This window comes from Sphaerodactylus townsendi, linkage group LG02, assembly GCF_021028975.2.
Source record: "Sphaerodactylus townsendi isolate TG3544 linkage group LG02, MPM_Stown_v2.3, whole genome shotgun sequence".
Lineage (NCBI taxonomy): Eukaryota > Metazoa > Chordata > Lepidosauria > Squamata > Sphaerodactylidae > Sphaerodactylus > Sphaerodactylus townsendi.
Window position 1 is genome coordinate 33,295,395 of NC_059426.1, and position 27,092 is coordinate 33,322,486.

General features: G+C 43.2%; 1 protein-coding gene across 5 annotated transcripts in view; it reads right to left on the reverse strand.

Annotated features, from left to right (window-relative positions):
• CSRNP3 (cysteine and serine rich nuclear protein 3) overlaps positions 1-27,092 on the reverse strand; it is a 130,412-nt gene that overhangs the window by 14,388 nt on the left and 88,932 nt on the right. For all 5 annotated transcript variants that reach the window (XM_048483754.1, XM_048483752.1, XM_048483755.1 and 2 more), the window contains one exon: positions 13,014-13,184. In XM_048483754.1, coding sequence (XP_048339711.1) covers positions 13,014-13,184 — 171 coding nt within the window. The remainder of the gene's footprint in view (positions 1-13,013; positions 13,185-27,092) is intronic.

Consider the following 27,092-nt stretch of genomic DNA (forward strand, 5'->3'; position numbering starts at 1 on the left):
ATACATAAATTGAGGGCTGGCTGGCAGAGATCCCAAGAGTAAGCACTTCTCTCTGCAGTCTCAGCTATTCTCCTGATGTCAAAGGCACATTAAAATAAATGCGAGCCATATGGCTTCACAGTGGAGTACCCGCATGTTTACAACCGAGAGGGCAATGCAATTCATTTGCCACCGTCACAGAAATATGTTAAGGAGAGGGGAAGTATCACGGCTAGAGTAACACACAGCAGCCCGTTTATTTAAAACACTAACGTTGCAGAAGATGACACAGCTTTTCTGAAAGCCACCAACACATTTTTCAGGGTTTTTTTAAAAATGTATTCTCATTGCCACATGCTACACCCCAGTGAAAAGGGTTGACACCATTCTCTACCTACTCTGTGGCTCTCCCACATACTATTCAGCAAGTCTAACAAGATAGAATTGCCATGTGTAATACATCATCGTGGTAACCCAGGTGAAAGCATCACTTGTCGAAAAGGCTTGCTTAGCAACCATCCTGGAAAGCAAAAGGCCTGGGTAAACGTTCACGCTAATGAACTTCAACGTCTTTCACGAAATAAAAGTCAATTTTTAAAAAACAGACGCTGCAATGGTTACTATGGCGAATTCTACACAGCACAATAATAATGGGCTGCATCCGGTATTTTTGAGTCTGTTTTTTTTCCTTCGCCTGTTTACCATGAAAGAATCAAATTGAGGTCGGGGGGAAATAATCCATTTTATTTCTGCCTTTTCTCACAAATTCGCTATTTTTAAAACAATATTTTTTTAAAGCAATGCATATGTAGCAATGCAGGTGCAAACATCCAATTTTTTTCCTGCATTCTGATTGGCTGTTCCATCACCACAGCCCCTCTCCCACCTGTTCCCACCCTCTGCTAAGGGAACACTTCCAATTGGTGGAGAATCGACAGCAATCCAGGAACCCAAGCAGAACGTCCCCCTCCCATTTCTCCAGGGTGAAAAAAAAAGTTTAGGGCATTGAAACCACAACACATGTAAACATAAAGCATGCAACCCTCCCCCTAAATGCCGTGATATACAAAATAATAAAATTTGTCCGAAAAGGGAGCAAAGCAGAATGTCCCATCCATTTCAAAGATATGCATCTGCGTAGCTACATATGTTGAACATCAAAAAAAGAAAAAGAAAGGAAACAGCTCCATTCTTGTTCAAAATATGGGTGAAATGGTGCTTAAACTCGCTGCTATGGGGAGAAAACATGCTTGGAGGAAGTTTGGGAAATGGCGGGCTGTGAGTCACGCCAACTGACAGCTCAGCAGAAACAAAACAGAAATGAGGTAAGGCAGGAAAACGGGCAGCGGGCAGAAAAAATAAAACGTTTGGCGCCTGTGCTGTTTACTCAGGAGCGTTCCAACCCGAGTTCGGATAAAAGATCGATCATTCAGCAATTTTTTAAAACCCGGGTTGAGGGAAATATAAAAGACCAATCCTGTTTTGGGGAAGGGACCTGTGCAAAATATTTCCCAAACAAGGATATTTTCCTTCATCAGCCTGTTATATTTCTACGGTGCGGAATCTACTTATGAAAAACAACTTTGTTCTGCCTTTTAAGGCAATGAAATATCCTTAATTTCATCACTGGCCCATTTAACCCAGTGGCCTGAGAGCTAGTATAGAGTAGTGGATAGGGTTTCTAGGTCCCCTGGTCACTGGCAGGGGATGTGGGAATCGAATTGCCCAATCGAGGTTGGGAAACTCCAGGAGATTTGGGGATGGAGTCTGAAAAGGACCGGGACCTCAGTGAGGCACAATGCCACAGAGCCCAACCTCCAAAGCATTTATTTTCTCCAGGGCAATTGCTCTCTGTAGTCTGGAGGTGAGCTGTCATTCTGGGGGATCCTGGTCTCCCTTTGAGGCTGGTCTCCCTAGTAGTGAGTAGGATGCCAGGCAGGGACTGGAGAGATCTAGATTCCAACCTTCACTCAAGCATGAAGCTCACTGGGAATCCTTGGGCCAGTTACTCTCCCTCTGCCTAACTTACTTCAAGCTTGTTATGATAAAAAAATATGCAGGACATTAAAACGAAATATGCTACTCTAAGATTCTTGGAGGATGGGAGTACACTCTCGTGAGCAACAGCTTTCTAAGATCTTTCTCCCAGCCCTACTTTCAAAGATCCATTAACTCAAGGGACTGAAAATAGCATCGTTTATGGGCAAATCTCTGTGAGTCCAGTCAATTTTGGAAAGGACCCATACATCCCTGAATGTTTCATGCCTTGAGAACACTATGGCCCTTTCCGCATGGTGGTGGAAACACAGCTCCACCGGAGGCTCAGGGACTGCTTGCACGGCAGCGTGCGAGCAGCCCAGCAGATCCGCCACACCGGAGAGGCGGCTCCGCACAGAGCCACCTCCAGTCCGTTGCCTCCACTGACCTGCCTGTCCAGCGTCGCTCTGGAGGGCTGCAGGGACTTGCCCATGCTGCCCTCCGACCTCCAGGGGTCAGAGGGCAGCATGGGTGGGTCTCTGCAGCCCTCCAGAGAAGTGCTGGACAGGCAGGTCAGTGGAGGCGATGGGAAAAGCAGCGGCATCCTGCCAGTGCGGTTCACACCGCGCTGGCGGGAAGACGCCGCTTTTCAAAAACCTCGCTCAATGAGTGAGGTTTAAAGCAGCGACTTCATGCCACAGCGCCTCCTGTGCGAACACTTCCCCAGGGACAGCATTTTTGCCGTCCCTGGGGCGCTGTATTCCGCCTGTGCAGAAAGGGCCTATGTCAGTAGTGACTTGACAGCACTTTATACACTCACATTTAAATAAAGTTTACTTGTGACCTATTTCACTTTGGTCTCAAATTCTGAAGACATTCTCAAAAATATCCTATTCATTCCTTGATTTACTTAAGACTGCTTCTTATTATACCTCTTTTTCTCTTTTTTCCTGCCAACATCATATATATATGGTTTCTTGTAACATCATTTACAAATTATATGTAAATTTTCAAAAGCAACTCTTTCTGTTCTGGACTGCTCCGTATTATGCTTCCTTTTCTCTTTTATCCTGCCAACACTATAGATATTTGGTTTCTTTGTAACATCATTTACGAGTTACGTGTCAGTTTTCATAAACACAAGGTCCTCATGATATGTAAAGACAAAAGACTCTAGTTAACTCTTTCTGTTCTGGATAACAGTTTCAATGGAAAAAAATTACCACAAAACACTTATATGATTGCTTCATGATTGGTTTCCAGAGTTACTTACAACTAGGAGGCAGGACCAATACTGAGTAATGGAACTGGGGAAACACAGACCTTTTTGTGATGCTGTTGAAACATGCCTAGGAAAAGCAAGGCACCATGTTCTATGTGTGGGGAAAGCTGTAGGCTATTTCATTTCCTCCACTTCTACGAACACCTCTGAATGTTGAGGGACTCTTTGGAATGCTGTTTCAGAAACTACAATAGCAAAATTCACATCCCTCAAGACGTGAAAATCAGCAGTTATTATTTACTGAATTTAATATGCTGTCTCTCTCCTTCCAGGTGCAGAGGAACTTATATCATATACATAAAACATTTTAAAAATCTACTTACCATAATAATAAATATTAAATAAACCCAAGCAGCGATTACCTATCCAATCTATTGTAATTTAAACAAGCAGTAACCACACCAAGGGGTCCTGATGGACTAATAATAGAATTGGAAACTAAACTTGAGTGCGGAATCAGATTGAAGGGGGAGGCCTAGATTGCAGAGGTGGGATCCAACCAGTTCTCACCACTTCTCTAGAAGTGGTTACTAATTTTTTCTGAGTGCCGAGAAGGGGTTACTAAAGCAAGCTCCCTGCCCAATAGGGACTGGAGGTGCGTGTGTGCGGCACCGGCACTATTTGAATCCCACCACCATCGGAACCTGTTATTAAAATTTTTGGATCCCACCACTGCCTAGATGCCATAGCTGCCTCAACCATATGCCTGGTGGCACTGTTCCGTCTTACCGGCCCTGCAGAACTGCATAAGGCCTTGCGGGGCCCTTGTCTCCTCATTCCACCAGGCTGGGGCCATAGCTGAAAAAGCCCTGCCCTTGGTTGAGGCCAGCCAGACTTCCTTTGGGCCAGGAATCACAAGTAAGTTGGTATTTGCTGAACAGAGCAATCTTTGGGGGGACACCAGGAAAGAACGTCCCATAAGTATGATGATCCCAGACCACTGAGGGCTTTGTACATAAGTACAAGAACCTAGAATCTGTTTCAGTGCTCCTCCTGAAGCCAGTGCAGCTGGACAAAGCACAGGTTGAATATATGTCTGCCACGAGGATCCCGTGAAGACCCCCGCTGCCGCATTCTGGACTAACTGGAGCCTACGGAGCAGACCCAAGGGTAGCTCTGCATAGACTGAATTGCAGTAGTCCAGCCTAGAGATGACCATTGCAAGGACCACAGTGGCTAGGTCGGCTTGGGAAAGATAGGTGCCAATTGCTTTACCTGGCGGAGATGGAAAAACGCCACCTAGTATGTGCTACCTGGGCCTCCATTGTTAGGGAGACATCCAGGAGCACACCCAAACTCTTGCTAGTTAATGCAGGTGTCAGTTAAGTGCTATCCGGGATTGGTAATTGGAATTTCCCAGTCAGCCCCCTCTGGTCCAGCCACATGACCTCCATCTTTGCTGGATTCAGCTTCAAGCATCTCTCTTTCATCCATTCCAACACAGTCCCCAATAGCTGGCCAGAACTGGGTGTGGCCAGAATACTGATGACAGCCCAGTCCAAACCTCTGGATTAACTGGGCAAAGGGTGGCATGTGGATGTTAAACGGTATCGGCGAGAGAATCGCCCCTTGAGGGATTCCACGTTCCAGAGGATGTAGAAGTTCTCTCGCTGATGGCTACCCCTTGTTCGTGGCCTTGGAAAAAGGAGCACAGACATTGCAAGGCAGTTCTCTGTATTTCCACGCGACAACAGTCCCTCAGGCACATAGAGAAGAACTTAGCACACGCACCCAATATTTTTTACATCCAAGTCAATCTATGCAGAGTCCTGTTTCTGTTGTGACTTCAAGGGGGACTTTCTGGAGTATAACAACTGGAAACATTCAAGATCTTTGTCAAATATTGTATTCAGCCTCACACAGGTTTTCAGTACGTTTTGTGATAGATTTCGCACGAAGACGTATCTCTCTGTCCCCTGCCTGCAGAAACTCAAATCTGCAGACAGGGGGCAGACTGACCCCAACAGGTTTTTCTGCAGAGTTGGGGGGTTTCCTAGGTTTGCAGAAAAACCTGGATTTCTTTTTAAATTTAAATTTTAAATCCCCCTGGTTTTAAAAAATAGTGTTGTTGTTGCATACCATTAAGATAAGGAAAACACTAACAGTCTTGCTGGGCCCAGAATGGCATGGGAGGGAAGCCACAATGGCCTCCCAGAAGAAGGCAGAGCATCACTGGGCCCAGAATCAGCAGCGGCGGCAGAGGCAGTGACTGGGGGGGAAAGCCGGTGGGGTGTAGGCTGCTGCTTGCTCTCAGAGGCTCAGAGCCTTGCTGTGTCTGAAATTAGTGGCAGCAAGCAACTGCAGGGGTAGAAGGAAGGAAGCTAGTGGGGGAGGAAGCTAGTTACAGTTCAGGGGGAAAACTGCCTGAGGAACTACAGTTCCCAGGAGACCTTGGGGCTCACAAGGTCTCCTGGGAAGTATAGTTCGTCAGGCAGCTTTCTCCTTGAACTGTAACTAGGCTGTGTTTTTCAGCCTCAAAAAGGACTACAAAAAGAAAAGGAACGAAGGTAAGTTTGGGAAGGGGGGTGGTGTGTGTGTGTGTGTGCCACGGGGTGGGGGGCGCCGCAGGGCGGGGAAGGGGGCGGAAAAAACACTCTGCGCACCTGGCGCATTTTGGCCCAACTACGCCTCTGCAGTGATAAGAGGGAAATAGATCCACCGCCCCCACCAGAAATTTCACAAGCCCTCACTTATGTCACCAGATTTCTATACATTTCATAGAATCACAATCCAAGAGTTAGAAGAGCCCTCAAGGGCCATCAAGTCCAACCCCCTGCAATGCAGGAACACACAATCAAAGCAGGAGACTCTACCACACTCCGAGGTAGTGTCGAACATTTGATGGTGGGCACACTGAATGTGTAAATTCCCCTGGGAGAGAATGGGTCTGAGGAGCAGTCATATGAAAATTCTGCCTGTAGCATATAAAAATTCTGTCTGTAAAACTAAAATGGCCAGTCATTATTTCATGATACAATCAAGACTAAGATGTGTGAGTCAGAAATGTTTCGGCAAAGAATTGCCATTTGGATACCACTGCTTCTTTCCCTAGTTTTTAACCTACTAATAACCAGGCCTTTGCTCCCCAAACACCTGAGTGACTTTTTTTTTAGCTTTGCCCCCGACATTTCCATAAGGGCTCAAAGAAACAGCCGTCTCCAACTAATATACGACAGACAGCCCAACTGGCCGATTGAAGTGTGATCAGGGCATTTTCTTTGTTTCTTCTTCCTTTCCTTTTCTGAATGAGAAACACATCAAACAGAGCCCTTGGGAGAATAACCTATTATTTCCATGCGGCAGATGGATGGGGTTAGAAGTAAGTCAAAAAAATACAGTTCGACGTGTCTGGTCACGGAAGGATTTACTATGCTACTTAGAGAAGCCAGGCAAGGCTTTTTTGCTTTCGTTTATCAAGCTACTATTCATTAATTTGAGGGCTTTGGAGGCCTTGGAACTACATATAAAATGTTAGCATTGGTGGGGAAGGGAGTAGGTGTGGGAGTCTAAGTTAAATGGAAGGGAGTAGGTGTGGGAGTCCAAGTGCTCTGGCTCCCCAAGGCAGGCTGCATTTCACTCCCCAAATTCAGACCACAGCCTGCTTTGAAACGCCGTCGCCACATGTGCTCACAATCGCTTCAACGCCTGAGGTTTGTAACAGCTTCCCAGAAGGTAGAATATCTCTCCGCTGACTGGATTAATAACCAGATGAGACTCCCATTCAAGGCCCTTTTCCGAAGCAGCAACAGCTTCTCTTTAGCGCCAGGCAGGCTTCTGGCTTGATGCCAGCCCCTTTTCTCAAGCACATCACCAAGGTTATTTCCTGACAGAGTCAGAAAAAAAAACTCTGTAGAATATGAGGGAGAGGGAAATGTTGACTCGGTAGCAAATTGAAAAATAGGGATATGCTGTCTTCAGCAAACCACACACACAATATTTCAGAATTTTTTTAAAAAACCCAGTGTTGCTTACTGTAACTGTTGTTCATCTAGTGGTCCTCTGTACAGTGTCACATGGGACTGTGCTTGTGCAGGTCTGCCACAGAGCATTTTAGTTAGCATTTTAAGAGCTTCTAATCATTAGATGAGTGTTCCCCTCCCCCAGTCACAAGTCTGGGCTAGTTGCTCTTTCTGTCCAGGATCATGTGACCTGGTAGAAGGGGGGCACACACTCCCTCCAGATCTCCTTTTACCGCCGCAGGGAGCCATTCCTAGAATTAGAAGACAGCCCACAAGAGGGAAGGTGGGAGGGACATGTGCCTGTATAGGGGATGATTTGATGAACAACAGTTATGGAAAGCAGCATTGTTTTTCATCATCATGGCCTCGGTACAGTCCCACATGGGAGAGTAACAAGCATACTAACTGTGGAGGTGGGTGTGGCTGTTTAATGAACCACAGATTGCAATACAGCTTGACCCGCACCTGTCTCAGCCCTACCATCAACGTCCACAGCGTAATGTCTGATAAAGACAAAGGAGTAGACCAGTCACGTAGCTGCCACACGGCGCACGGGGGCACCGTGCACCGAGTGCGTGTCATTGGGGTCATGTGCAGGGTGGAAAAATAGCTCCCACACCCCTCCCCTTTCCCCTGCTTTGCCAGGCACAGCAGAGGCTGCTGCTGGGCACCACTGCCCACCCCACCAGTCAGCCTCTGCGGCCCGGAGCAGCCTGGCGGGGTGGGACTGTGGGGCTGGGCAGCAGCCCAGACAGGCTGCTTTTTCATGCTACTGCTCTTTGCAGCTGGCTGAACTAAAGTAAGTGGGAGGGGGACACCACAGGGGGCGGGGCCTGGGCTCCATTTTGCCCCGAGCACCATTTGTCCCCTCTACTCCACTAGAGTAGACTATGTAACTGCTCTGTATACATCATTAAGGTCCATATGTAATTCAAGCAGCTAGGGCACTAGTAGAGTGTGCCCTGAGGGCAATGGGGCAAGTAGCCTTACCCTTGCAATAAGCCAGTTCAATTGGAAATGTTGCCCAATGATATAAAGCAGCGACAGACACCGCAGAACCCTTCTTGTGTCCTCTGAACCAACAAACAATGTGGTGATTGTCCTAAAGGACTTAGTTCCGTCGCAGACACAATGGAGAACTTCTTGGGTCTTCTGAAACATATAGCAATGCAGTATCCAGTATCCTTCCATATTTTCCCTTCTTTGTGTAATGGTGCCAACACTGGGGTGGCTTGAACCTGGTAGGCATCATCTGAGCCACAAGCGAGTTGAGGATGGTGGAATAAGAAGACAAATTGTCAATTTTTTTTATGGGCAGATGCCAGCCCGAGGCTAGCTTGTCCTGGATGTCTGAAGCTATGAGGAGGATGTGTTCCCCACTATGTGTTCCCCACTATGGTTGATTACTGAGTGTTATGAGATCTGTGCCTTTAAGAGGGGCAGAGTTATGAGAAGCAGGAAACAGAGGCCCATTGAGACTAGGTACAGGGGAGGACTGGGCTGCCTCCTTGCACATAAATAGAGAAAGAGGAGACCACACTTCAGCCCCACTGAGCAGCTAAAAGGCCCGAGGTAAGTGTTCCATGAGTAATGGGCCTATGATTTCCAACTAAAGAGCCACAGACATAATGTGTACGTGCTGTAGTTCAGAATGTCTCTGCTCTGAGCTGACTGTACAGTTTACTACAGGAATGGGCTGAAGAATGGATATATTGGTTTATCACTGCATATATTGTAACTTTCCAATTGTAAAAAGAAAAGGGTTTCTTACTGTTTTTTCTGGTCAGTTAACACTAAAACTTGATTAGATTTAGAAAACCACTTTCAAGCACGCAAAGCCATTGTCTCTTTCTGAGGCATTGTAGCATGAACTGAAGAGGAAAGAATAGCATTTTAGGGTAGGTATGAGGTGGAGGGTAAGACCAAGAATATGCAAATCAGAAGCAGTCTGGAAAGCAAAGGTGGCCCTGGAAAAGACCCTGACTCCTGGCCTACCCAGCCTCACCCCCCAACATAGGAGATATAAACCCCCAAATGCTTGTTATGGCGGCTGCTCACCCAGCTAGATTGCTCACAGCAACAATCATGTAAACCACCCTAAACAGGATGAGAGCCACTCCTCACATGAGGCTGGACAGGCGTGATTGCCACCCCACCCCCAGCAGACTGAGATTTTTCCTGGTGGCCTTAATGGCCAATTTGCTCCTGATGCAAATGAGTGTGAAAAAGAATGGTTTCAAGAGATTAAATGAAACTATTGGTTCCAAGAGATTAAATGAAACAATTTACTTTAAAGGGAGATATACCTTTTGGTTGTTTGTAAAGATGTTCACAGTAAAAAAAAGGTAAGCACGCTGAAACTGAATGAAAGTATCCCTGTGCGTGACTGTGGTCTTCTACTAATCCCCTGAACACCTTCCTGGGAGTATTGAATAAAACAGGACTTTTTCAAGGCTGCTCCATGTGTGTTTTCTCTCAATGAATATTTATCTAGTCATTTTATTGTACTTCTAATCATACAAAATCCATTAAAATTATACAGCACTCAATGGGGAGCTTTAGGGGGGAAAGGAACCATTTTCAATACTAATTTCAAATCTCAGCAGTTAATTCATTATTACAATAAATAACCATAAAATAAAATAACCCTTTTTCCTCTTGTCCAAATTCTGCTCTGGTAAAAAAACTTTCAAATATCTTATTATCAAATTATCTTATTATTAAATACCTTAATATCATACTAATTTATCTTCACAAAATCTTAAAATGTAAATTAATTTCAAGGAACTTAAATATGCCAAATCTTAACTCTCACTGATGCACAGTTGCAAGAACCTTTTTGTCTTTTCATTCTAGGCAGCTAAAGCTGTAGTTGTTCTGACTAAATAATAAAGATTCTCACTAAAGTTCTGACTAAATAATAAAGATTGCTGTATTGTTCTAATTGTTTAAAATATTCAAGAGTGGCTCATTAGAATGGCACGGTATTCTAATTTTTCCATATATTCTCAATAAGTCTCAGTTGCTTTATCAAGTTTATTCCAAGCTAAGTGTGAGAAACTCTGAGGTGTTAATATCTTCACTTTTCTCTCTATGTTGGTTTAAAGAATTTTTATATGTTTTATAACTGTACTCTGCTCAGAGACTTTGTTTATGTGCATATAATAAGAATACAGATAAATAAATAAAATAAACTAGCGGGGCCCGGCCACGCGTTGCTGTGGCTTATTGTGGTGAAATAGGAAAGGAACAGTAGGAGCAAATCAATTGCAGAGGCCAGCAGTACGTGCTCATGGAAACGCGTAGGCTGATACTGTGCGATGTCATTGATGTGTATGACCGCATCCTGCCCTTGCATGGCACCCCTCCCCCTACCTCCCTCCCCTTTCCCTTTGCTAGAGTGCGTGGGTCATATCCAGATGCTGGGCCCCCTCCCTCCCCTCCCTTGCATGCCACCCCTCACTCTCTCCCCTCCTTAACTTCTCTTCTCTTGCATGCCTCCTCCTCCGTTCCTTCCCTCTCCCACCCTCTCTTCCCTTGCATGCCACCCCTCCCCCTCCCTTCCTCCCATCTCTCTCTGCTAGGGTGGGTGGGGCATATCCAGATGCTGGGCCCGTTTCCTCCCCTCCCTTGCATGCCATCCCTCGCTCTCTGTCCCCTCCCTCACTTCTCTTCCCTTGCATGCCTCCCCCTTCGTCCCTTCCCTCTCCCTCCGCTGAATGTGTATGAGAGTAGGTGTGTTGTGTGGTAGTAGTGGGTGAGGCACAGAGAGTGAAAGGTACCTGCGTGTGAGGGGGGGAACCCCACCTGATGTCTCAAAACGGCCACGTGTGTATGTGTTTCACGTCCACTCGAGTTATTGCCTATGTACTGTTTTCACTGCTCATATCTGGCCATCTGAGCGAACATTCTAAGAGCACGAACATTCTAAGGGCGACAGTTACACACAGTTACACACAGGCAGCTTCATGGCTCAGGTGTGTTGTCTGACAGCGGGAGGTACGTAAGAATACAGTCCAGGGGAATGAGTAAGTGTGTGTGAAATTTTCAGAGCATTTGGGCCAGCAGGTGCGGGGTTATTCTCGAAGCAACAAACGCATGGTTCTATTTTTATATATATATATATATATAAATATCCATACCTTTCCCCCATTTTAAAAACATCTATTTAACAAGGAGTTTAAAATATGATCCGATTTATTGAATACAATTTTTGTCAACCATTATTCAGTATTCAAAAGTTATTTCTTTTCTCAAGCGATTACCTCACACCTTGGATCTAATGAGTTATCTGGTAGAGCTGTATCATAGAAAACCCATTGCTCTACGTTCTGTTCAATAATTCAACAAGAGTTAAAGGGTAATCTATAGGGGATTGACACCCAAACCAAACCAAATCCAGAGTCTCATATGATTTGCAAAACGATTAGAACAACAGCATCCTGGCAATAATGGTCAGAAATGGACTTTGTCTAAGCCAGGGGTAGGGAACCTGCGGCTCTCCAGATGTTCAGGAACTACAATTCCCATCAGCCTCTGTCAGCATGGTCAATTGGCCATGCTGGTAGGGGCTGATGGGAATTGTAGTTCCTGAACATCTGGAGAGCCACAGGTTCCCTACCCCTGGTCTAAGCTATTGTCCTGATACCTAGAATCTTTCCCAGTTATTACCAAAAGTAACAAACACCAGCTGGCTTAGAGAAAGTTTTCCATGATGACACTACTCGACCAAGTACTATTAATTAAATTCTATTAATTGTGAAATCAATGGACCAAAATTTAACATTTGACTGAGAGATTCTGTAACTTAATTTACAACGACCTTCAATCTTGGCAGACCTTTTGACGATGAAACAGTAAGCATTCAGTTTTGCTGTTGTTGAATGATTACAAAGCCTAAAACCTTGCCAAATGTTCTCATAATGTCTTTTGCTCTCTTCACTGAGTTTGATAAATCTTACAAGATAAGCAAAAGATCATCAGCAAAACAATATAATCTTTGTTTCTTGCCCACCTGACTCCTTTAGACAGCAATTCTAAGTAGGTCTACTTGAGTCGATCCAATGGAGTTAACTCCAAAGCAAGTATTTTGACGACTGCACTGTTAATTATTGTGTGATTTCTAAAGTCACTTAAACAGACAAGTACTAAAAATAATGGTAAAGGCAGAGGGCAACCCTGTTCCATCCCATGTTTTAACTGTATCTTCTTAGGAAAAAAAATTCATGGTTTTAGTATGGCTTTAGGATTTTTGTAACAACTAATGAACCAGTATCCACATCTTCAACTCTTTTTTCTGCTTCATTGATTTAAGTACAAATCACAAATATTAATTTCCAGTCAGTACCATGGAAGCAAATTCTCCTTTCTATAAAATACTAACATTGTTATAAACAAACCACTGGACTAGAGCAGGGAACCTGAAAAGCTATGTCTGCACCAATCAGCTGCCAGTATCCCAAAGCGCTTACAATTTCATCTGCAAAGAAACTATAATTTTTTCTCACTGCACATTTTTTAAAAAGAAATAGGAGTATAATGCTCTGTTTCATGACGTATCCTGAAAAATCAGTCATGTAACACCAGCTGTGCATGCTTCCAAGAGAGAAAAAACTTCACTACATGACTAACAGTGCAGTCTTAAGTACAGTCCTATTGTAAGCCCCCGTGAACCATGAGGAAAGGTAGGGTATAAATGTTCAATAAAAAATAGGCAGAGCTGGCTTAAAATTACCTGGACCAGCCTATTTTCTAATGTTCACCAATCAAAGGAAGAAAACATAATGTAGCGCTTACTGTCCAGCTGTCGAACTTACGGGTAATATAATTTGCTGTAGATGGGTTGACACTGTCACCGCTGTCAGCACTTTCGCTGCTAGAGACATCATCGTCCGACTCCCGCACCGAAGAGCAGGGGGAGGAACCATCCACTTCTTCAAACTTCCTCTTTAAAATTCCACTCATAGCTGCAGCACTGTCACATGTACCTGTAATAGAAACAGGGGCAATGAAGCACAGAAACATTTGGCTGCAGGCCAGGCATTCAAGCTCTTCAGAGCCAGTCTAAAATGGGTTTAGTGAGCAGTCCTGGTATTTTTCATGAATAACACCCACAGAAATGTAAGGGACGGACAAAATGCCGAAGAGTTGCTTATGTTTGTTTCCTTCTTGAGGCAATCAAAGAGATGATCAGCAACAAAAGATAGAGCTGTTTATAAGTCTGGAAAATCTAGGCATAAATACTGGAATGCATTAGTTTTGTTCATGAGCACACAAGACCAATTCCTGATCAGATGGTAAAAAATTATAGTTTCCCCTTTTCTTGAAGTATTTTAAAGTTTCAAAGCATCTTGACCCCACAAAATTAAGGGAGGCAGGAAGTAAAGCAATACTTGGAGCATGTTCACGTGCCCATTGATTTCATAAAGAGCTTCACTTTTTGCCTAGGTTGTTGCAAAATTATGATCCAAAAGCACCACTAAAAACTCCAAGTACATTATACATTTTTCATGAACTGAATGCTATTTACCTTGTTTTAATGTGTTTTATTATATAATTCCATTGGATATTCTATAAAGTATATACAATTTGTACTTCATATATTTAACTATTTATTTTGTTATATTTTGTGTATTATCTTTTTTTACTTTCATGGCTTATGGTCAAATACAGTACGATAAATTGACTATCTATGTCCATGTGTCAACTATAAATGATTCCAGGGCTACCGCACACAATCAGGAATGTTGCAGCCATTCTGGGAAAAGGCAGCTAGACTGCCAACCAGGTAAAATGTAGCATACACTGACCTCCACTTCTAGTGCTGTATGTTGTGCATTTGGCTCACTGAATTGCCTTTACAGAGATATATTGAGCAATTACATATATAAAAACTGGTTGTCCAAGGATGTCAGATAGGGTACAATGCCATGTTGAAAGTTTCAGCACCCCACCTCTATGGTATCATATTGTACACCCATGAAAACATTCTACAATGAATATACACAATGAATATGGACATATGGCACTATCTTGGAGGCACCATTATCTTGCCAGCAACATACAGCTGAAAATGCAGGTCTATAACACCATGCGGAAATAATTCCTTTAAGAGGTAGTAAATTTCAGACAGTTATTTGAAGTTCACTCTATTTATTCTGTGTTCCTCCTTTTCTAGAGACAATGGATTCATGCTGCTTCATGGAAGAGCTGCATTTTCTTCTGTGTTTGCTGTAAGATGCCAGCCATACAATTGCCAGCCTGTTGTTGCCACCACAACAGTCATTATGAGCCATACAATCTGTGCATGTACAAACATGCTTCCAGCGTTCACTGCATTTTACAAATAAATGTTAATTTGTCCTATCATTGAGGCCCACAAGGAACACTGAAATGTTCCTTATTGCAGATGGCGAAAATGTAAAAAGAGTCAGTTGGGTGGTTTTCCAGATCAAATTAGTGACACAGCCAGAATTAGAATTCGGGAACTGCTGCTTCTCATTCATAGGAATTAAATATTTTTACTTGAATCCTTGGTTCTGCTTGTACAACATCCTTTTCCACAGCTAAGAAGAAAAAGAGTTTGGATTTATACCCTACCTTTCTCTCCTGTAAGGAGACCCAAGGTGGCTTACAAGCTCCTTTCCCTTCCTCTCCCCACAACAGACATCTTGTGAGGCAGGTGGGGCTGAGCGTTCTGAAGAACTATAACTAGCCCAAGGTCACCCAGCAAGAATGTAGGAGCGTGGAAACACATCTGGTTCACCAGATAAGCCTCTGCCACTCAGGTGGACGAGTGGGGAATCAAACCCAGTTCTCCAGATTCAGAGGCATAGCGCCAACGGGGCGGGGCACAATGCCCTGGGCGGAGCTGTGGCCTGGCCATGGCAGGGCGTTCCGGGGTGGGGGGCACTGCAGCAAGGGCGCAGGGGGCGCACGCGCCCCGGGTGTAGTTTCCCCTTGCTCCGCGCCTCTGTCCAGATTAGAATCTACCGATACCTGCTCTTAACTACTACACTATGCTAGCTCTAAGACAATCCTCTGCTACCATATGCATTCCTTCGGTATTAGGAACTTTCACTTGAGTGCTAGAGAAATGACATGCACAGTACACAACCACCTCCAGAATGGACAAACAGGAATGCAAGTGGAAGGAATGTTTAGGATCTAATGGTATAATGATCCCTTTTTCATTTGGTCCAAATAATACAAACAGGGGAAGTATGGATAAGCTGGACCAGACGGTGCCTAGAAATTTAAAATTTCTGCTGAAGCCTGTTAGTAAGCATGACCAAATCAACTAGCCTGAAAAGCTCTCACTCTTTCTCTTTCTCTCTTTGTGCGTGTCATCAAAAAACAAACGTTATTCTTGAGAACATAAGAAAGAAACTCTTTAAGGTTAAAGGAATATAACTGGCCAAAAGATATGGTTTGTTTGTCCAATCCTGTTATAATCTTACTTGGAAATCACAGTAAGATAAGAAAGTTACATTAAAAGCAATGCAACTTCCTACTCTTGACCTGATTTTTCACCCTCCCCAAGCAAAGCAAATTTCCTTAGAATCTGTTACCTGAGGCTGTTCCTTGCCCAGTTCATTGATGGCCCAGCTGTATTGCACATTCACATTGCAAAATGGGTACAACTTGGGATGAAAATTTCCACGTGCAACATCAATCCCATCCCACACGGGGAAACATTATAACCTCACAGCATGGTGGGAACATGCTACAACTGAGCAAGCCCTGTGCATTCTAAAATAGAATCCTTGCCCAGCGAATTCCCATTTCACTCTACCTCATGACAACCTTTAAGGATATCTTCAAGGGCAGTGATACCTTTTCCCTACCTTGCAATGGACCTGGAGACTAGAAAAACAACCAATTACCATATTTTCTAAAAACAGACTATTGTTCCTCAGGAACTTAAATCTAAACTGTCTCTACATTGGGTCAGCCTGACTAAATTGTAATTTGACTTTACCTTGCTTAAAACTGGCCTTTTCTCAACCTTGAACAGACATATCCCAAGATGCCAAATCTGAATACGTTAGCATTTATAATATATTTTGTTTGGCAGCACTCTGAACCCCTTTTGCCTGACAACAAACCTCCAAGCGGCTCAGGAATGTGCAGTGTTGAGCAAGCAACAATGATCCAGTGAAATATAACTTCTTAGTCCACTGATAAAGCACACTGCCAATGCAAACGGCCATTCATGAATCTTTTAATTGTTGGTGTAATTGAAAATCATTACACAGAATTGCAGAAACAGAAGGTGATGAAAATCAGAGGTCATCAAGTCACTGCATTCCAAAACAGAAGTTGAGTCTTCATACCATCCAGAGCACAGCATGCCACGAATAAAGCAAGAGCAAAGCATAAACCAAGGACACACATAGGACAGCTCAAACAGCAATTGGGATTTTTGATAACAGTCTGGAGGACTGTCTCTCCCCATATGTCTCATACGACAACTACAGTTCTCAGGTTTCCGGCTGTTCCCCAGCTTAAGCTAACCCACCTGGCTTCTCCCATGCTTTTTCTATAGTAGCTCCCGCTCTATGGAATAAGCTACCTGAGAATGAGAAAGGGCTGTCTTCTTTGGAACTGTGTAGGAGCACTACAAGGTAATTCTATCCATTAGAACTTTTCATGGGCTGAAGCATTTTTGAGGAAAGGGGGTTACTTGGGGTTTTACTGCACTTTGTATGTTTTTAAATTTGAAACTGGGAGCCACCTTAAGGAATAAGGGAAAGGAGTGAGGGTATACACATCTGCATGTATATGGACCAAACTACAAACAGGCCTAACACTTGTCAGATCACAGGCACATCATGAGACTCACAGTCAAACATACATCAGAGAAGCTCAGCTTGAAAAGAGCTGTGCCAAGTGAATAAGCGCTTTTTAAGGTGAGGTCCCCTGATGTACGTCTGACTGAGAGGGTGGTCACACACTCACGACCTGATACTTGTTGGATGTATCACATAATAGCACTGTAAGAGAAGGGCCTTACAAGTGGAAGACATCCCTAATGGCAACAGCCTAGCAGTTAGAGAGGGGATTTCCCATCAGGTGATTTCCTGCTTCCTACAGCAGGCACCTAAAGGCTGTCTCTTTACTGTCATAATAACCATCAAAACAGCTGACAAGAGTCCTTTCCCAGCTCCCCAGACACAAGATTCCCTCTGGGCTCCCCAGCATATTTTAACAAATATAATAAGGAAAGGAAGACCGAAGCGAAAATGAGTTTGGAAACAGTAACAAAATCCATTAAACTGGATTTACTCTTTCTTTATTATGCCAGATCTTCTCACAAGAAGGTTTTCGTGCAGATTGGAAGCCAAATTGCAGCTGTTTTTCCCCCAGAGCATCCTCAGATGTTGTTTTCCATTTATTGTCTATGCTTATTTATCATTCTTCCCTTCCACCAGCCCTGGAACCCACAGAAAGACAATTACTCAAAAAGATGTCACAAGAAAGCTCTAAGGAAAATCACTGCAATTTGGCACCCAAACTGGCAGAGAACCTTTTTGTTAAAGAAGCTATCCTCTCAGTATACCAATTTGCATTAAAGAAGCTGCTCTCTCAATATACCAATCAGTTTAACCTCAGAGGGTTAAACGTTGCCATTTTGGATTCCTAGACAGGTTTCTGGGAGGGAAGGTGGCATGGTGTAGCCTGATCTTGTCAGATCTCAGAAGCTAAGCAGGGTCAATATTTGGAAGGGAGACTACCAAAGAAGACTCTGCAGAGGAGGGCAGAGGAAGGCAAACCACCTCAGCTACTCACTCACCTTGAAAGTCCCTTGTTGGGGTCGCCATGAGTCAACTATGACTTGATGGCACTTTACTCTCTCTCTCTCTCTCTCTCTCTCTCTCTCTCACACACACACACACACACACACACACACACACACACACACGATGCTGAAGACTTAAGCTATTCCTCTGGACCAGAGTGTATTGTGTCAGCAAAATAAGGAAAGTGGACTGCCTAGCTTTCTGGAATCTCAGAGCAAGTTGGCCCAATAACTTTATTTCCCTATTTTTATTTTTCAGTTTTATTTTATTATTCGATTTATATCCTGCCCTACCTCTTAGGGCTCAGGGTGGCGAACAACAGTCGTATAAACAACAAAACATCAATAATCATAATCAAATCAGCAAAACGTCAATACAGAACATCATGAAATGGCAAAAAAAACCACATTCTTCTCCCTCTTAGCAGCTGGGCGGTATAAAGTGGACTTGGGGAAATAAAATTAATTAAAAACCCTTTCCAGTATGTCCCCTTGGAATATTTCCAGTATTGATAAAAATCACAGTTTACAGATAGTACTTTACAGGGGCAGTAGTTAAACGTTATTAAGGAAGCAATAGCTCATGGGCATGCCCTGTGGTCACATAAGATTGTGGGTGTTGAAAGATTTGTTTGGGGACTGCTGTATAGAGTTGATTAACTCTAATTAGGGTTGTGTTCCACGACAGAATTGTTTATGTTTATGAACCTAAGACCTGTATAGCCCAGGCTAGCCAAATTCTGTCAGGACTTGGAAGTTAACCAGAGTTAGCCCTGGTTAGTATTTGGATGGGAGACAGCTAATGAATTCTACGGTTACTATGCAGAGAAAGGCAATGGCAAATCCCCTCTATCAGTCTCTTGCCTTGAAAATCCTCCAGAGTCCCCATAAGTCTGTTGGAACTTGATGGCACTTTACATACATACCTAAGACTATTCCATACCCACTCCTCCGCCCCCCAAAAAACCACACCACATACAGATGCCATAATCTGGCAGAAGGAGACCAGTCCATATTGCAGTGTAGAGGTGAATGCAGCTAGTGGGACAAATTAAAAGGCTTGATGATGGACTTGATTGTGGCACCTCCACACAAGTCGCCTTTCCTTAGGCAGGCATCATCTTGCCTTACTACACGAGGAGCAGGTCACTTGCAGAACTTTCCGGAGAAAAGGCAATTGTGAATTCTGTTAACAGTCACTTGCAGATGTGCTCACATGAGCAAAAACTGGAGCATCTGATGTAGCCTGTGGTAACTGTGAGGGAAGGGCACAAATCAGCTCACTGTTCCTTCAGGAATCCCAGAAGCTTGTTTTAAACTAGCCTGAGCTTTAGGATTGCTGCTCTGTTCTGCCCTAATATCAGCGCTCATTACATTGTGCCTGAGCACTTGCGCACAGCATGTGTAAGCTGCAGACAGATTACCACTGCGGGCCTACAGGCCTTCATCTTTGTGTGTGCCAAGCCAACAGCACAGCCAGCAACATTCTCTTAATGCAAGACTGCCTCGCAATAGCCTTACAATAACTAACCCAACCCCTACCTAATGCATTTTGACCATGAGCAGTAATTTTCTGCTCTTTACAATCAGCTTGGATAATGTCCTGCAATATGGGATTGGAATATGTCTAATCTTTTAAACATCCAGCCAAGCACTGACTGTTTGGCCTCCTGAGGCAGTGAAGCCCATGTTGTAAAGCACAAAAAAGGTGTGTGTGTGTGGGGGGGGATTTTCAATGGCGGCACATGTTACACATTAGTGGTTTCATTTGATGTTTGGATGACGATGTCAATTTAGATTTGTGAATTGAATTTATATACACTGTTGTATTTTGTTCACTCCTGTTTAGCTGCTGGGATTTTGCAGGCCAAAAGCAGAGGGTTGCTTTATTAAATGCTGCAGTTTTTCCTTGATATTTCACACACACATGTTCCAGTATGCCCTGAGCTGATAAGAGACTTGTAAGGAAAACGTCTATATATGCTTGGGATTGTTTAAAAATCCACTTCAGGTTGTAAATTAGCTCAACTCATCCCTGTTAATTCTTTATGCCACCTATGAAAGCTGACACACAAAAACTTTGGCTTTAAATCTAAAAAAATTCTGAAATATTCACTCCTCCTTAGGTTTATATAAAATAAATATACTCAGAAATAAGCACTGGGTTGACCGGCCCTCCCCGGACAGACTTAGGTTTTTCTTACTGAACAGAAAAAAATAAGTCAGTCCGCAGGGGACAGGAGATCTCAATGCTTTTCAATGGGTGGCAGATTCTTTTATGTGTGTCTGTGTAGCTACAAAGATAGCTCCTTGGGGGGAAAAATATATTCCTGAATTGGCAGGACCAGCTGAGGACAACTATGGACTTTTCAGGCTGAAAAGACACTCAGGATCAGAGCCCGCAGAACAATCTTCAGCAAATGGTAACATGGAGAATCCCTTCAGCTCCACACACAACATTGGGTGCAAGGTGAGGGTGAAACTGACCACACAGCAAAACGGTCTGGAGGGAAACAGCCTCTTTTCCCCTCTGATGCCTTTGCTGTCTGGAAAGCCACTTATTTTTAAGATGTCCTCTGGATGTCTTATTTTGGGTGTGCAGAGTGAAAAGAGGCACTCGCCTCTTTTTAAGATGTCCCACAGACATATTTTTTTTGTACTGTGAAGAATGGACTAACACCCTGCTGCCTTTGTCAATTGTCAATTAGGAACCATGATCTGTCTGACTTGCCTCCAGAGAAACCGCATAAATTTTAGCTAGCCAGAAACTGCAGTTTCTTTTGTTTCCATGTTCTGTGTTTCCAAACCCCAGCTTTGCTTATTTGAATGAGCTCAGCAATAAATAAAAGACAAAACTGAAATTCATTTTGATATTCTGCTGGAATTGCTATGCTGCCTCCTCCACATGTGCTATCTACCCAGAGTAAAGGAAAATCACCTGCACTGCCAGTATGAGGAAGTTGTCAAGTTCTCGCTGCAATCAGAAAAGGATTTCTCCTCCTGTCATTCATATATTCATAAGCAGAAGACATCAAGATAACCAGGAGTTGGTCAGTCATGTCATATAAATTTTTCAGGAAATACTCAAGGAAGTAGTAGAAACAACCCATGAGGAGCTGAATCCAGTCTTGCTGGGTGGCACTCTTAAAGCCCTTTAAAACATATGTGCTTACAGTAGGATCCAGCCTCCTTCTCCAAATCTAAATCCCAAACCTTTATTAGGCATAAAACCGGTGTGTGTCAAGAATTCCAAATACAGTAAGAAGATCATTATTGCACAACTTGCAGTACACAGAGTAAAAATATAGCAACAGCTTCAGAGATTTCAACATTAGAGTTATTTAGATGCTTAGCCATTTTTATCTTATCAGAAAGGAGCATAAATCCTGTTGGGAATACAGTTCTCAAATCAGTTCTAATGTTGTTGAGCCTCCTTCTCTCTCATGCCCCCCCCCCCACATTTTCCATGGTACCCCCAACTCTGGCATCATGTCAGGTTTTGATAGATCCTTCTCCTAACCTCACTGATAAAGATGATAAAATGGGTCTCAGATGCTGCTCCCAACTGGCTTGATGCTCACCCCATCCCCCAGCTTCTGCAAGGTCTCCTCATCTGGGAGGAAGTAATTAGCATTTATTGCCAGAACCTGGTTATGCATACCCCCAAATGGGGGGTTATTCTCACTGTTGAGACACTCGCTTCCGGCAGGTAAGGGATAGCTGGGAGTGGCTGCATCAGACTTCTCTTGCTTCCCAGAGTGTCTGTCATCATTTGTTCATCCTCCTGGCTGAGGGATGAGCCAGGAGCAGAAACCAAAACATGTCTAATTGTACTGTGTACTGAAGAAACTTAGCTGTGGCTTTCCCATTCTGGTGTAGTGGGGGCTGAACAAATAGGCTTTCGTAAGGGGAAATCTCCTCTGGACCACGCCTTGGTGCTATTACACCTAGCCAGTAAATAATCAATGCAGATAACAAACTCTATGCTGCCTTTATTGATTTAAAGTCTGCCTTTGACTCTGTGCCGAGAGAACTTCTCTGGGCAAAACTGGCTGCCCTCAACATTGATGCCAGACTCCTGTTCTTAATTAGGCAACTGCACACAAATACCAGTTGCCGGATCAAGTGTTCCCACGAAGGCCTTTTGACAGACAGTATTTCAATTTCCAAAGGGGTCAAACAGGGCTGCGTCCTGGCCCCCACTATTTTCAATCTTTTTTTTTTAGTGACCTCCCCTCTGCTCTCTCAGCAATGAACAGCTATGCCCCAAAACTGGGTACATCCCATGTATCAATTCTGCTCTATGCAGATGATGCTGTCCTTCTCTCTCGATCCAGAGTTGGCCTCAGACGCTTAATGAAGCGCTGTGTGGATTACTGTGAATCCAACAGACTGACAATTAATTATGAAAAAACCAAGGCATTTGTCTTCTCTAGGAGCTTTAAGAAGCTTACAGGGGCAATGAATATCACCCAAATTGAACAGGTTAAGTGATATAAGTACCTTGACCTTTCATTCTCCCATAACCTTTCATGGGCAACCCAGAGGAAGGCCGCTCTCCTAGATACATCCAACAGTATGTCAGCATTACTACGTTTCTTCTACAGCTGTGGTAATTCCTTTATCCCTCCTGCCCTTAAATTTTTCAATGCCAAAGTCGCCTCGAGATTGCTTTATGGAGTCCCAATTTGGATTCAAGCTATTAACCACTCCTTGAATTCCCTTCAATCCAAATTTTTTCATAAGATAACTGGACTCCCAAATTGCATGCCCTATGCAGCCCTTTGTCTGGAGTTAGGTCAAAACTCCTTGGAATCAGCAGCTTGGCTGAGGGCTTTTAGGATTCTGGCTTGCTAATCCATTTTCTCTCGGACCTTGTAATTCCCTGGTCCACCGCCTGCTCTCTAACACCCACATTCCAACCCTCTAGGTTTTCCTATAATCAAAGAAAATGGCTTCTATTGGACTGTCAGTGGATTCACTTTTGTCTCCTTTGTCCTATTCAGAAGCCTATATAGAAAATTAAAAGGTCAACTATTGGATAGAGAGTTCTCTACCCTAATCACTCAGTAGCCAAGAAAAACATGCTCCCCCCTGTATTTTCTCTCTCCCATTTGAAACAGGGCCACTTTAAGCACACTACTCTGTAATTGTTTAATAAACCTCTGCTCAAAGGAGAGCCATAATGCTCGCCAGGTTTAATGTTATGCCTTCTGCCTTGTTACATGGCAGATTTAACAAGCAAGAAAAGGCTAAAAGATTGTGCCTGTGTAATGATGACTCAGTTGAATCTCTGGCCCACTAATTACTACACTGTTTCAGATTCAAGGAATCAGATCCAAGTATGTGAATCTTACTCCTTTACATTTACCCGAACTCCCCGATTTATTTAGATTACACTACTTGTTGGACAATCCTGATCCTTCTCTCTGTATGACAGTGGCAGATTTTCTCCTGGAACTTACTAAATGCCAGTAGATTTCCCTCCACTTAACATTTATTTCCTGTACTGTATATGTTTTTAATCAGGTTTTTTTGCTATTGTTGTACTGTTGTCTATGCCAATAAAAGCTTGCTTACTTGCTTGCTAATTGTACTGTGTAGAACTAGAATTCCCAGTCTTTTCCACAGTTATTGAGAAACAAGCTCGCCTAAGGATTTCATCTGGTGCTTTAGACACATTTGACACAGGAAGAGCCTTGCAGGCTCAGACCCTCGGGTCCATTTCATTTGGCATCCTGATTCCAAGAATGGCCAGTTGAATGCTTTCAATAACCAAGGCTACAACCCACTTCAACTATCTCTCCCCTGCAGAAGAACATTATCCAGGCCTCTGCCAACATGGTAGAATGTATGAATACAACCAGGAGCCCGTAGATCTCAGGCCCAGACATAGTACAAAATAATGGATTGGTTCTGCACTAAGGTATTGGAGCCAGAGGTCCAAAAGTACCCTTCTGTAAGAGGAAGACAATTTCTATGAGTGGAAGAGCACCTTTGGAATTTACCCATGTCTGTTAAGTGCCATCAAGTCACTTCTGGCTTTTGATGATCCTATGAATTAACAACCTCCAAAACGTCCTATCCTTAACAGTCTTGCTCAGGTCTTGCAAACTGTGGGCTGTGGCCTCCCTGATTGAGTCAATCCATTTCATGTTGGGTCTTCCTCTTTTCCTGCTGCTTTCAATGTTTCCTGACATTATTGTCTTTTCCAGTGACTCTTGTCTTCTTGTAATATGATCAAAGTACAATAGCGTCAGTTTCATCATTTTAAATTCTAGGGAGAGCTTGATTCAATCTAGAACCCACTGATGCATCTTTTTTGGTAGTTCAAAACTCTCCTCCAACATCACATTTCAAATGAATCAGCTTTCTTCCTATTAGCCTTCTTCATCATCCAACTGTCACACTCATATATAGTAATGAAGAATAACATGGTGTGAATTATATCAGTGTATGTCAGAGGGATTGTATTTATGTGATTGATATGGATTCCTAACTCAATGTAACTGCTTAAAGCTACAAATCAATGCTGCTAAAAGATATATGTAACCAGCCTGCTATATGTTACCACTGCCATCTGGAGCATTCTTTCCTTGATCTTTACTTTATGGCTTCCCACGCTTGGTAGATAACTAGGCTTCCCCTAACACTCTGGTCCCATGAGAAACCAAGTTGAATCTATTATCTCATGGAGGCAGGAAGCCAGCTGGCTTTCTCTTACTATCTGCCACCGACCTTGGGGCACCGAAGCTCCAAGGGCTGTTTTTCACAATTTCTTGGGAAAGCAGGAGAGGGAACTTGCAATGGAATAAAGGGGATGGCAAAAGCCAGGTTTGCCTGAACTGGCTTTGCCAAGCTTTGGTGTTTTCATGCCTCACCCATAAATACTACTGATCAATACTACAGAGTTTGTTTATTGGCTTAAGGTTCAAGACCTAATACTCTACCATAGCCAATAAAGTCACACTTTGCTGTGCATCCACAAACCACACTTTTCAGTCTAAATATCCACAACTATAAATGCAGGAAATGTTCTTACCATTCTAGGCATGGATGACAAGACAGTACAACAAAAGAGAGCGAGAGAGAGAGAGAGGGAGAGGGAGAGGGAGAGAGAAAGAGAAAGAGAGAGAGAAAGCACAAGGTTTCTACCTAGCCTTTATCAATATCAGACAGTACAGGCCTGGCTGAATTGACCTGTCAAATTACAAAGGAACCAAGAGTAGGTCGATTTTCAGTGACAATATTTACATGATGTTGGCTATAGGGGAAGGAGCAAGACAGGAAAGGAGTGAAAAAAAGTGCAGTAGCTCATGCTGTCAGAGTTCGGTCGATTTCACATGGTACAAATATAACGGGCTGATGAAGGGAAATATCCCGGTTTGGGGAAGAACTTCACATGGATCCCTTCCTCAAAGTGGGATTGACCTGTAATATTTCCCTCCTGCATTTTTTTCCAAAAAATGCCAAAATCGTGATTTTTTTTAAAAAAAGTCTCGAGTTAAACCCACTTCCATGGGAATGGCATGGGTGCCAAACAACTCTATTTTTCCTGCCCTGCCACCTGTCAGTTTCGTTTCTGCTGAGCTGCCAACCAGTGTGATAGGCCACCATTTCAGAAATGTCCCCTAAGCATGTATTCTCCCCTTGGCAGTGATTGTAAGCACCATTTCACCGAAATGTGTACAAAATGGATTCACAACAAACAGGGCTATTGCAAGCAATGGTCCCGTTTCCTTTCCTTTTTATTTTTGGGTGCTCAGAGCATGTAGCTAGGGAGATGTACATCTTTGGATGTGGATGGGACATATTGTTTTTTGACAGATTTTTTGACAGATTTTATTATTCTGTACATCACAATGTTGCGGGGGGGGGGGGGGTTTGCATGCCTCATGTTTACATGTATCATGGTTTATAAAGCCCCAAGCTTTATAAAGCCCCAAGCAGAAAGAAAATGGATTACTTCCTTCATGGAGAACAGACATTCATGCAAAGGACAAAAACAGAATAAAATAGACTGAATTAAAAAATAATGGATGTAACCCATTATTATTATGCTGTGCAGAATTGACCTAAGATGTGGGCACACCCCTCATGTTACATTCAGCTGCAGCAAAGAAAGCCTCCTTCCCAATCCATACACTCACCAGTATCCAGCGTCTGGATAACTGAGTAGTAAGCCTGATTAGAGTGGCTCAGAATCATGCCCCAGTATTACAAGTGGTTTCTTTTTCCTACGCTGTTGTATTTTCCAGAACAAAAAGATCGTAACTCAAAAGTGGCCAACTTTAACACCATAACATTGTTGACTTTCAGCAGAGATTCTACAAAGTTATGCCCAATGACCTGTATTTCAAAAGGAATGTTGGTTTATACTTATATTTACAGCTTAATAAGAAAAACTGTTTTATACTTAAGATCATTACTATCTTCCAAACAACAGCTTAGTTTATCTAACTTACAATTAGACCTATGTGGTATTTGACCAGCTTTGACATTCAAACGTAGCCAGATTTAAAAGAAACGTTGGAAAGAGAAGCAGAGGTAAGTCATCATAAGCTAAAGGTCAGGAAAATAGCAAAAGCAAAGCTTTAACAAGTTTGATTTAAATAACTTTCAAAACTTGTTATTTCAAAGCTTATGGGAGGAATTGGTGGGAATGAGGGAAGAGGCCCAAGAGAAGAAAGGACTGGGAGGAAGGAGCACAAAAGAAACGTAAAAGTCAAGCCAAGGGTAAAGGTATAAATTAGCCCTGCTTCTGGCAAGAATCAATTAGTGCTGGACAATTCACCCTTGACAATATTCTTTCATTGTCCACTTTCTTTCCTTGTTAAATAAAGCAACCCATTCAGCAAAAATCTCTCTGTAAGGAATTCCATATTTTAAATGGATACTTTTAACTGGTAGGGGGTTCCTGTGCAATAAACATTTCAAATATTATTTATAAAACAACAGTTAAAAATTAAATTGGGTTCAGCTCCCAGCATCTCCAGTATTTCCAGGGAGAAAACCAACATTAAACCTGACTATATCTTTGGTCTCTGGGACTCAATGATGAAGACCTGGGGTACTGGGAAGATGTGCTGCCCCT